Raw genomic sequence first — 12,997 nt, forward strand, 5'->3', positions numbered from 1 at the left:
GTGTGAGAGGGAGAGAAAGCCAGATTGTGTGTGTGTGTGTGTGTGTCTGGCGTGCGCGCCGGCGGACCACAGGTGTCTGGTCGCGGTGTCAGGGTGTTAAGAGGTCTTCGGAGAGGGCCCCCCGACTATCGGCATCTGTTTCAGAGGGAGGGCGCTGCCGAAACGAGGAGAGGTTGGCGAAGGTTACCTACACAGACCCCGAGGGGAGGCGGGGGCAGTAGCTGACAAGCAGGTGCCTGTGTTGACAGTAACCCTTCAGAGTTGAACCCGAGACACACACACACACACACACACACACACACACACACGCCGCATTGACTTCAGTATAAATCCTGGAGAGTCAAACATAATTGCGGAGCCTGATTAGAGTAAACGCAGAGGGAATCCCCTCTTACACACACACATACACATCACAGGGTCTCTATTCCAGCGGGTCGAAGGTCAAGAGTGGAAGAGGAAAGCGCTCAAGACTTACATTTCCTGTGGACTGTGTGTGCTTGTGATTTGGGTTCGCGTTGACCAGTGCGCTCAGTCATGTAGGCTGTTTATGTCCAATCGAAGAATTCAAAAGCAGGTTCCCTTTTGAAATATCTGTTCCCACTGCAAAGTACCTTAACTTACACATGTAACCGACTGAAATTGAGCTGCATTCATGCTTCAACTACAAGCACCTCTCTGTTTGTAAATGCAACCCATTTGGGGTGAATGTTAGTCAGGTGTACCGACGCATGTCTGGGAATGATTATTTTGTTAAGAAGCAGGGGGAGGAGGCACGCAGAGGGAGGTCGGGGAAAATTGGAACAGCTGTTGATTAACATGAGTGCTCTCTCGCTTGTTTTTCTTTTTTTACTTCTTCTTCTTCCTTTACTCTCTTTCAGTTGAGGAGGAAGAGGAAGATGAAGAGATGCTGGAGGCAAAGCCGGGCCCGGAGGCCGAGCTGCGGGATGAAGATGACAACAAGGAGAGCAAAGATGGTATGGAGGATATCTGAATATGTTGTGCAAAAGTTTGAATTGTGGTTACTACTGACTTCTTTACTTACTCCAATAGTAGTGGTGAAAATGCAGACAGTTTGTGTTCACTGCTGCAAAACGCTATCCCATATTCACAAACAAATAAGTTGATGATAATAAAGATGATAAAAAAGTAAGAATAAGATAAGGTTCTCTGTTAAATTTGAACATAAAGGTAAAAGAAAAGAAGACACGGAGTAGCAGAATAACAAACATAATAACATCTCTACTTCTAAAGTTATTTTAAACTAATAGTGTACCAGAGTATACACCTCCTACTCCAGTGCTGTTTAAGCAAAGATGGAGATCAAATTGTTTTGAAAAAACCTTTAGCTATATGTAAAAACACCTCAAATGCAATACTGACTAAATTTCTTTTAATCACCATCGTATATATCTTCTTTAGCCACAGCAGCGAATAAACTTCTTTCATAACTTTTAGCAGAGGCAGTAAATTGTTATAGCTTATGTTTGAAAGCAGCACAATATCTTCTCACTCCCTACTTCTTCTATTGCTATTCTATTGCAACATTTTTCCATCATATTTATTGCTAAGATTAAAATATATGTTATAATTAGCAATTTTTAATGAATAAAATATACAGTATTTTTCGGACTATAAGCCGCTACTTTTTTCCTACGCTTTGATCCTTGCGGCGGCTTATAGCCCGGTGCGGCTTTTCTGTGGATTTTTCTTCAACCACCAGGGGGCTCTTTAGCAGGAAGTGAATCATTGGAAGTCAAAATTGACTTCCCTGGTCTCCCTGTAATTGGACCATACTCTCCGGTCCCCCTTTTTAAACAGGGAGACCACCACCCCAGTCTGCCAATCTAGGGGAACTGCCCCCAATGTCCATGCGATATTGCAGAGTCGCGTGAGCCAACACATACCTACAATATCCAGAGCCTTAAGGAACTCCGGGCGGATCTCATCCACCCCAGGGGACCTGCCACCGAGGAACTTTTTGACCACCTCGGCGACCTCGTCCCCAGAGATTGGAGAGCCCAACCCAGAGTCCCCAGGCTCATCTTCCTCAACAGAAGGCATGTTGGTGGGATTGAGGAGGTCTTCGAATTATTCCGCCCACCGGTCCACAACGTCCCGAATTGAGGTCAGCAGCACACCATCCCCACTATAAACAGTGTTGGTGCTGCACTGCTTCCCCCTCCTGAGACGCCGGATGGTGGACCAGAATCGCCTCGACGCCATACGGAAGTCTTTCTCCATGGGCTCTCCAAACTCCTCCCACACCCGAGTTTTTGCCTCATCAACCACCCGAGCCGCATGCCGCTTCACCCGCCGGTACCCATCAGCTGCTTCTGGAGTCCCACAGGTCAAAAAGGCCCGATAGGACTCCTTCTTCAGCTTGACAGCATCCCTGGAGTGGTGGAAGCTGTTTCCCCTCTGATCTGAACATTTAGATATGGAGTTTTAAATGACTAAAGTCAGCTAAAGCAGACAGTGAACGCCTCATTAGCTGTTGGCTCGCACTGCTCTCTGCAACAACCTCAGGATGATATGACATCTTTCTACTTACGGGTCGGGGAACTATTACTGAAAATGACAGAACATCAGCTCAAAAAATGAAAAATTAATCGTTGATGATGAGATCAGTACGATTGCTATTATATTTACAAACTGTCCCATTTTAAACTTTTCTAAAAAAAAAATAAAAAAACAACAACAAAAAATTAATCAACTGACAAATTCTGGTGTTTTTTAGATTGTCCTATCTGTAAAGATTGTCATAACTAATTTCATAAGTTTAAATGGTTTATAGGTTAGTCTAAATCATTAGATTATTTAAATAACATTGTGTGATAATACCTGTAATCAATGACATCCCCTCTTATCTTTCTAGACTCGATGTGTAATAAATCACTCGGCAAAAACAATACTATACAAATAAGTATACAACAAATTTTCATTTTCTAGTTTTTTTTAATGTTCCTCCCGCTTTCTTTCTTCATCAACATTTTTGACAACACTACATATTTTGGGGGGGGGGGGTTATTTAAAAATATATATATCACATTGTTATTACAGATTACAGAAAAGACAAAAGCTCTCATTCTTTCCCCTGCAGTCTTCCTGCCTCTCAGCTTCTCGCATGTTGCTGGTGAGTCTGTGATGAAACGCGGCCGCTCATGTGTGACACTGTCTTTCTTTTTTTTTTTTTTTTTCTTTTTTTTTTTGCCCAGTCAGTGGCTGTATCTGATTGGAGGGAGGGGGTAGGTTACAGTTGAGGTTGAGGTTAAGGAGGGTCCGCCATATCAGCTCCATGGCATGTGGGGGTCAGCGCTGATTAAAAACGTGTCACTTGACCCTCTGGCCACATTTCAAAGGAAAGACAAGTGTGTTTGTGTGCAAGACCATGTGAAAGGTTTGTGTAGTTTATAATAGAAAAAAAATACACAAGGCCTTTGGGGTGTATTAATATAAAGCTGCAGATGTATGTTCAGTTGAATAAAGTGAATTTTTTATTTTTTTTGTTTTGGCTGCAGCACGCGTTCGTAAACACACAATCACCCGTCTCATCCTGGCCTATTAGAAAGCCCAGCCTTTGATCTGTGCCACTCGATTCACTGGGTCTTTTCTGACAACTCGTAAGAACATACAAAGGGATGAGGGGATCAAAGTCAAGAGGCAGGGGGAAAGGTCGATACATGTGTGCCTGCATGCATGCGTGTCTGTGCGTAAAAGGCCGTGTGCGCTTAGGGGACAGTGACTTCAAAAACCGGACGCCTTGCTGTGCAGCCATTACGTTCAAAGGGAAGCGGGCCGCTCACAGGGCTTTGTTTTTCTCTTGTTTATGAAGTTCTCGCTGAAGGATTTTACTTGGAAACATCCATTAAAACTGCCTGTAGTTTATGATGTTCTGGTTCTGGTTTTCATTGAGATAAAGAGAATGCTAATCTGTTTGAAGAAGCAGAGAGGACAGTGCCTTTGTTTGTTTATTTTTCTAAAAAAAAAAAAAAATGCTAGCAATGGCATTTTTAATTAAAACTGTAAATCAGTCAAGTTTTTTTTTTTTTCCAGGCTTTACTTCATTTGTTTTTGCTTTCTCAAATTAATATGTTTTCAGTTGTCACTTATCTGTCTCCTAGAAGTGGGAGTGTGGCAAAAATAATGCATCTCCCATGGTGTGTCAGTATAGGAATAGGAATCCTCGTTTTCCACAATTACAGTAAAAGTTTCAAATAAAAAACTATTTAAAAGTTTCCATGATTACCGTTCAGTCCAGGTTTAAAAGTGGCCTGAATCCCAAACTGTGTAATAACAAATTTGTGTACTGACTCACAAACTAATATATGTTTAACGAGTGTTTTTGTTTTTAATTTTTTAGCTAACTGCATTGCCCATCATCATTTTTCTTCCACTAACATAGAAATTGATCCTACTGTATTTTTTTTCCCACTCGTTATTTTCTTTCACCCTGTTGCCATAAAAAAAAAAAAAAAAATGTTTCCATGGTTACTTGGGCTTCTTCTGCATTTAACTAACCAGCCTGGTGAGCCGTGTTTCTCACTAAACTCTGTGAACAAAACAGAACAACTCAGCAACTACTTTCTCAAAATAAGAATGTCAAGCATATATTAATAGGATATCAGTCTTAAAGTGCTAATCCCTTTTTGCAGGGCCTAATATGCTAGCTTACAATTACTTTACCAGACCAAGCTGTAGCGCAGCAACAACAGGACCGAGTGAGAGAGATCCACTCTAATGAGAATATGGTATTTTGATTAAGAGCAGCCTTTGACTATTATTAGATTGGTGTGAAAGTGTCACATCTGGTCGCTTAGAGATACTTAACACATGACTAGCGACCAGTTTTAATATGGTCAGCATGTCTCTCCACTCAAGGTGACAACATGTTTTTGGGTGGTGGAAAGAAGGAGAAAAGTAAGTAGTGGGTAGAAGAAAAAGTTATATCTGTTACATCCAGAACAAGTGTTTCTTTTACTTGTGTCCAAAATATAAGTTGTTTTTCTTTATTTTAATTTTTTTTTCCACAATGCTATAATGGGTCTTTATGTAATTCTATCACTTTCAAGCAAGCACATAGTAAACTCTTTTTTGAAATATTTGTTCTATTTACAAAAACACTAAAAGAAACATTTTAATTTCTTTTATGGCTTTGAGTTAGTGTCTGTTTCAAACAAACAAAAAAAAAACATTAAACAAATCAAAAGCTGGGGTCATTTCTCATGTCCTTGGTGCTTTTGTATTAATCAGTTTTTCATGATTTTTATGCGTTCAAAGTATTTTATTGTTGTTTGAAGAGGGAATAACTTGATGCTTTGCTGCAGTTTTTTTTATTACAACAGTAACAATTTAAATTTTTTAATTTGATGATTTGTCATGAACCTGATTCATGACAAATGAACCTGCCACCAGCCACTTGGTGCGCTACGCGCAGCGATGCGCGTGGGCGAAGTGGCAGCACTGATTGTGTGGATTCTGGGTGAAATACGAACAAGACATTGTACGAGTTTTCAGTTTTATTTCCTGTTATGATGTCTTTTTTTAAATTTTTTTTACTGTAGGTTCTTTTCCTGTTCTGCGGGAACTGACGGAAGAGGAAAGGCAACAGATCCTGCACTTGTCAGAGTTTCAGAGTTTTTTCGACTGTAGCATCCGGGTGATGGAAAGAGCGCTCGCTGAGGACAGTGACATCTTATTCGACTACAGCGGCCGTGACCTTGAGGACAAAGAGGGGTGAGAATTTTTGATGCATCTGCCAGAAATTCAATTAAAGTTTGAATCCCATCATTAAAAAAAACCCCAAAGCAATTATTTGTTCATATTTTTAAAAAGAATGGGGATGCAAAGTGAATTTGGTCCACACACCAAGCATCTATTGACACTTTTCCAAATTGCAGATGTGCTAAAAGTGACTCAAACCCACCGTGTCCCACTTGGGGCCCGGGAGCTGCTTTGCTCTTTGAAAAGCATGTTTTCATAGTGAGGTCACACTCTCAGATGGTTAAAGATTCCTGTGAAGTGACATCCGTTGCTTCTTACAAGAGCATTGTCTTGCCATCTGAGCGACTGCTTCCAAAATAGAGGTTATCAAGCCGCCGGCTGGAGTTGTTCTAGCCAGAAGTGCAAAGCTGTTTTAGGTTACTGCGCTGCTATTATGGAACAACTGCTTTTACTGATTTACTTCAACTTTGACCGCTGCAGCCACAGCGAAGTATGAAGCCTGTGGTCAAATAAAGATTATGTCTAAAAGAGGCCGTAGCCCATTGCTCAAGATCGGACCTGTTATTTTTTTTTCTTCTCCCCAGCAATGTGCTTTTAAGAGCATAAGTACATAACTCACATTCCACTGCCTTGTTTTATTATATACAGTCTCACCCAACACTGTAAGAATGGCGCATATATATTTTGTTAATTAGTACTCCAAAAAAAAAAAAAAAAAAACCCTGCTTGTAGTCCAGTTGCTTTGTCCTCTCAGTTTTGTCATGGATGGTTTTAGACCAAGAAATAACTTCTTGTTGTACAGATTGCTGCTGTGGTCAGTGACATAACAGAGCAACATGTAGTTTGACCCCAAGGAATATGATCATCGCTGGCTGAAATTACAGACTCTCTAAGATGACAAGCAAGGCACACAGTTTTCTTCCTGCCCCTTAGGAGACGTAAAACTGTTTAACCTTGTTTGGAGCCTGTGAATGGATTTTGACAACACCAATGAGGCTACACATTCGGTCTCAGTAGATGCTTGTGGATGTGGATGCTTTTCTTTTGCTGTGACGGGGAGCCTGGACAGAATTGATGAGAAGATGGGTAGAACTACTGTACGTAGCAAGCAAACATGGAAGAAAACGTTAGAGGCTTAAAAACCTTGGAACAGGACCAGAGGTTTATCTTCCAGTAGAACACCAACAAACAGGCAAAGCTACACTGGAATGGAATGATTTAAAACATTAAGATATTTAAGATATTTAGTTTGTAAAGGTCTTAGTTTTATGATCTGATGATATTATTTGGGTTGTTACGATCTCGTCATGCACCAGCAGGTGCATGCTTTCAACCTGATGCGATTTTACCTGTGTTTGTTTGGAAGAGGATCTGGATTTGGTTTTGATTCATCTCAAGTTTCGTCATCTTGTCTGCTTGCAGAGACTTGGGAAGTGGCTCTAGTCTGTCCTTCTGCAGACTATTCTACGATGAGCACTGGTCCAAACATCGTGTTATTACCTGCCTCGACTGGTCCCCTCAGGTGAGACCTGATATTTTTTGTGTTTCAGTTTATTTAAATCTCACCCAATAATGCCATATGACACTTTTACTATTTGATTAATTTCCTCTTGTTCTGAGTCTAAGATTCCCTTCACAATATCGAGTGTCTGCCTTTAGTTTCAGTGGCATAGGAAGACAAAATGACATGTTGAAAAACATCATTGCATGCACGCTGCAACTCTAACATGCCATGTATGCATACGGACAACTTATTGACAAATGTATTTATTTCCGTGATTTGGTTCACTAAGTTAAGCACACTATATAAATTAAAAGCGCAGACGGATGTTTTCGGAACTGGAGAAAATCAAGAGTGAAATTCGTAGCTAAAAACGAGACAGGACTTGATATTTCACCAAATCTACTTCATTATCTCAAGCTTAGACCCACTTAACACCTGTCTTTCTAAACACCAACATGGGAAGGCAGGAACAACTTGACGGCAGTTTAAAGAATTACATGGATCGAGATGATCTTTCTATTGATTCTTTTTATTTAAACGCGTGTCTCTCTGTCATCCTTTCTCTGACCCTTGTGGTGTCTTTCATTTTCTCCTGCAGTATCCTGAATTACTGGTTGCGTCCTACAATAACAATGAAGATGCTCCCCACGAACCGGATGGCGTTGCCCTGGTGTGGAACATCAAGTTTAAGAAGGCTACACCAGAGTACATCTTTCACTGTCAGGTACTTTAAACCTTTAAACTTACACTTACATTTTTACACAGTACCATAGCTATTTGAGGTGTGCACAACATCTTTTTATACTGTTCGTTAGAGTGAATTAAATGGAAGTTCTACTTACGTTCATCTGACATTTTAGATAGGAAAAGGCCAGTTTTAAAAAGAAACTGAGGTTTAGGGAGGAAGAAGACTCGTGGATGGTTGTGACGTTAATCGCAAATGACACAAAGAAACTTGATGGAACGAGCAAAGAGGGAGCAAGATGATTGAGGGGGAGGACCGTCAAAGGTCCCATCAAACAGGCAGGGCCGTGTAGAGATGTCTCGGTCATAAAACGATGTGGTGTACCACTTTCTAATCCAACGCTGCATGTGTGCCTGTTAGCCCACCCATGCTGATCCTCCCACAAGGACACTGCAATAAGTCTTCCTCATACAAAACTGTGAAAATCACTTGCATTAATTATCTACTTTGGTGTTTAAGTGATGTTAGAAATAAGCGTACACTCTCCGTTTCAAGCTTTATCCACTCAGTACATGTGTACTGCATTTACGTAGACGTTTCCTCCACACCTCTGGAGCGTCTAATTATTTTCCTGCACCATAATTTATGCTACTGCTGAACTTCATGTGGTTGCACAGATAGATTATAGCCATGCATTATGTCGCTGTAGCATTGTGTAGAGTTTCCATGCGGTTCTTAGATGAAATATGTTCAGTGCATGTAGTTTTGAGTTTATTAACAGTGTGGTTTCAGCTCATGCCGATGCGTGAATTGTCAGCGTCCAGCTGTAGACAAGTAAAAGGCTCAGTATATCATCTATATGTTTATTTTTGGAGTTGGAGTTGATGGAGTTGAATACAGGGGAATCCTGTAAAAAAAACTGTTACAGGCTGCAGAAGATTGAAGACAAAGTTCCTGATTTTTTTCATAAGAAGTTTAAAAAACGGAGTCTAAAAAAAACAGCAAAAAAAAAAAAAAAAAGGCAAGGGAGGAAGAAACAAGTAATAAAGCATAGATCATTAATTCTTCTGCCATGGCATGGGGAGAACTATGGAAAGTGAAATATTTTTTTTTCCTTCTTTTCTCTTTGGTACCTTGTCCAAACAGAACTGTGGCTCTAGTTAGCTGTGGATCAGATGGCTCTTAAAGTGCAACCATATTCTGCTGTTTAACCTGCCAAACCACAGGGTCTGGTACCTCTTCCGAACTTTTTTTTTTTTTTTTTTTTGTCTTTTGACTTCCACCTCTTGTCTGTAGCAAGAATAACAGAGTCTAGCCATATGCCCCTTCTCCCCTGCATCTGTAATTTTACAAGCTGTTGGCTACACCCTTATGACACACTCCCACATGCTTTGTCACGCCACATTGCTGCCATTGGCAAATACTACCAAATCCTGTTTTGTTTTCAGATTTTCCTTCACCTGATAGATGGGTAGGTAATACCTGAACTCTGCATAACTCTCGATTTCTATGTAAGCATAAAGTGGGTCTGTGGTTGAGGTTGGATTTAGCTTTGGGGTTTATTGTTTAAGACTATGATTGATTGAAGATTACATTTCTGGGGCCCCAGGTCAGGCTTCTTTCTTTCTTTTTTTCTTATCAATGTGTGTTCATAGAACAGACAAAGCCTGAGCTTTTCAGGCGAGAAATAAGCTTTATAAAGTTTAAGATAGGATTAATTGGCTCATAGGTGAGGAGAGCTTCGTTGAGGGAAGCATACAGAGAAATTGAATAGAACAAGATTTTCGGTGCCTTGTAAAAGTTTTACAGAGCTCCAGTGTATACAGAGCTGTACCAATCAGGTACTGCAGGCGTTACGTCTCTAAAATCTCGATGTGATTGATTGTAATGAGGAGGTTTATGTTTTGGCAAAGCGTCTGCATTGTTTGGGGCTGTGCGCTGTGGGAATCTAGCATAAATATCGTAGCCGTATTAAACGGTGCTTTGGTGTTGCACTGTGTTAGACTACTTACTGAAAACAGATTGTGGTTTGCTAAAACATATGTCAAATTAAAAAAAAAATGCGATTAAAATTACACTTAATGTTTTAATTCCTTTTGTTCTGTATTTGTGTCTGTTCCTGTAGCTGCTTTGACTGCTTTGGTTTACACTTTTTATTCTAAAAAAAAAAAACAATTTGTAAATATGTGTAAAATCATTATCCTATTTATAGACATATTGGCACTGTCATTTCAGATTTGTATATAACATTCCAGCGTTTTTAAAAAGATGCACCTTAAGATTTTCTGGGGCTTTGGAAAAGAAACCGGCCCACAGCATCACAGATCCTTCACCGTTCTTCACAGTAGTCTGAAATTGTATTTTTTATATTCATCCTTTGTTTTATACATCAGCAATAGTCTCTTTATTTACTTATGTTCAAGATGTGTATATTTTCTGGCTGTATTATCCTTTTATAACAATTCAAAAGTATATAATTTGTGCAGCAACATTATGTTCACTGAAATCAGTAATTTACAAACTGAACAAACCCTGAACTCAAAACGCGAAACTGTTCAGCCTAGTAATTCATTTCAACATGATTCGTAATCAGCCTTTTTTTTTTTTCCTAGATTTTATTTGACATGAACTGAGTAAGTATTGTGACCCCACTTCTGGAGCCATTAACCTGCAATGTTGAGAGTGTGTGGGGAGGGGTTTGTACTGCAGAAAAGGTTTTGCATCTGCTGCGGATTCTGCTACCAGCGTGGCTCCTCTCGTCACGGCCATCTTGACAGTGGGACCCATCATCGCCTCATCCCAGTTGGGTCCAATCTTGTAACTTCACACTAGCCTCTCAAGTGGGCAGAGTTGCACCACATGAAAGGGGCCCATTTGGCTCAAAACCTCTGCCTCAACTCCCCCGACCGCACGCCTCCCTTTGACAACCCCCGCCGCTACTGTCACATCTCATTGGTCTCAGTCATATTTTTATCAATATCCTCTGCGTTGCTATCGGAAACGCTGGCACTTCCAGGATGTCTGATTCCCACAAATGGAGCTTGTATGGAGCGGAGCGGAAAGAAGTGTTGGAAGAGACGGATGCAGAAACTGTGTCATAATTCAAATGGAATTATTGCAATCTCATCGTACGATGAATTAAGCGGAGCAAAGGAAGACAGTGATTCTCTGCGATCTTCAGCGTTGGGCAGAAACATCATTAAACAGATAATAGAGAACATAAAAAAGGTAAAACAATGAGTTAATGTAAAAACAGCTTTCAATGCCAGGACGCCATTTACCAGTAGGTGAAGACTAATGGCGGCACTTCAAAAACTTCACGAGAAGGGTGTGTGTTCAGAGCTCTGTTCCCTGTCTTCAGCAGAGATCTCACACAATGAGTTCACTGTCAGTTCCCCTCACTGTCTTGTGCAGGGCGTTGAAGATTAAATGTAAAAGGATGTGCAGAATTGATCTAAAGTTATTCAGAAAGTGGGTTCATTAAAGGGAGGACACAAAAGAAATAATATGTCTTGATCCTTAATATTTATATCCTTGTTGTTTCCCTGAAAAAAACAGCACATATAGCAAAAATAGATAACAGTGTTACAGCAGATTTAGGACGAACAACCAAATGTGCTCTATGTGCAAGATGCTGGAAAAAGAAGGAAATATCCACACTCATCTATTTTCATTGCTGTTATACATCTGTACAAATCATTAAGACTAGAAATGGGAGCCTACATGTGATCCATCCAGAGCCGTTTCTTCCAATTGTCTGCCTTTGCCGCTGCGGCAACCTTGCCAAGTAATCAGTGATGTCTGTAAGAAAGCCGTCAGTGTATATACCAAAATGTCATTTATTTTAATTCTCAGTTAAAGAAGACATCAGCAGTATCAACAAAAGCATTGTTTTGTAATGAATACGCCAGTTCCGAGGCCTGGAACCGAGCTGCAGCACATATTTCGGAGAAAGTGACTTTTTTTTATGTTGTTAGTTTTCTCAAAAACGGCCAAAACTGAAGCAAATTGACACAGTCTTGCATGTGATTTGCTGTGAAACAAAAACCGTACTTTAAAATAAGTGTGCATGTCCATATAATTAGAATATTGTAAAAGGAAAAACATTTCAGCGTGTTTTTCTTTAATTTCGGGTGGGGGAAAAAAAATCCAAGCAAAAATGCCGGAAAATACTGGAAAAGCAGATCCAAGAGACAGAGGGAAAAGGGCCCGGTATGTGCTCCCAGAGCCTCTTCCTCGTTCTTATGCTCCATTGTTTGCTCGGTGAAATGGAGACTCTGGCTCGGTAATCCTTGGTCCGTGCCAGAAACCGCAGAGTGACAAAATCTGTGGGGTGTCATAAATGAGCGAAGCCAGGGGGAGAAAGGTGGTCGGGAGAGAGGCGAGGCTGCGTAGCCTTGATGCAGGGAGAGACAGTGGGATCCATCTGGTCCTGATAAGGCAGAGTTGAAAACAGATGAGTGCGGTAAGAGAGATAGAGGGGCGGAGGCCAGAGGGAGACGAGGGATACGGCACGGAGATTGGGAAGACATGCTATCTGGCATTCTCTACTAGGACTTTTCTTTCATTTCAATAGCACTTTCACTTAATTTCCGTGTATCTGAACTGACTTTCAGCACTTTAGTGCTATAGTAAACAACAAATGACCAATCGCCAGCTTTGTTTCTCTACATTCCCTTGTCGGGTGCCGTCTTTCATCGTGGTGCACTGTTTGTGTTTTACCCTTTACAGAACAATTCTCCATGATATAATGCAGGCTGTCAGAACTGCCAAATCCCAGTTGTTGGTGTAGAAGGAACATAGGATGATACTTGAGTGACTTTCTTCGTCAGACACACACAATCACAGCAGACTTTGCCCGAGGATAGAAATAAAACCCAACTGTTCTGACAGCAGGAGTGTCGCCCAGTGTGTCTACATCCTCTTCTTTTGGTCAAACAGGAGATGACTTAGCAGGTGTCTAACCTCCTCTGCATGTGAGATAAAAAAAAGAAACCATCCGCAGAGCCACTTTGAGTTTGGAAATGAAATGTCAGGCCTGGCATCGAGTTAGTTTTGTTATCACGATGCAATCACACTGTTTAGAC

General features: G+C 40.7%; 1 protein-coding gene across 1 annotated transcript in view; it reads left to right on the forward strand.

The window, feature by feature from the left end:
- Positions 1 to 821: 821 nt before the first annotated feature.
- Positions 822 to 12,997, forward strand: part of LOC106940837 (cytoplasmic dynein 1 intermediate chain 1-like) — a gene marked incomplete at its 5' end in the record, with an annotated part of 32,695 nt that continues 20,519 nt past the window's right edge. The window contains 4 exons of the mRNA XM_015023676.1: positions 822 to 974; positions 5,562 to 5,733; positions 7,144 to 7,243; positions 7,824 to 7,949. Of these exons, the coding sequence (XP_014879162.1) occupies positions 822 to 974; positions 5,562 to 5,733; positions 7,144 to 7,243; positions 7,824 to 7,949 (551 nt within the window). The remainder of the gene's footprint in view (positions 975 to 5,561; positions 5,734 to 7,143; positions 7,244 to 7,823; positions 7,950 to 12,997) is intronic.

This window comes from Poecilia latipinna, unplaced genomic scaffold (genome assembly GCF_001443285.1).
Source record: "Poecilia latipinna isolate Pla-1442-1.1 unplaced genomic scaffold, P_latipinna-1.0 Scaffold3383, whole genome shotgun sequence".
Lineage (NCBI taxonomy): Eukaryota > Metazoa > Chordata > Actinopteri > Cyprinodontiformes > Poeciliidae > Poecilia > Poecilia latipinna.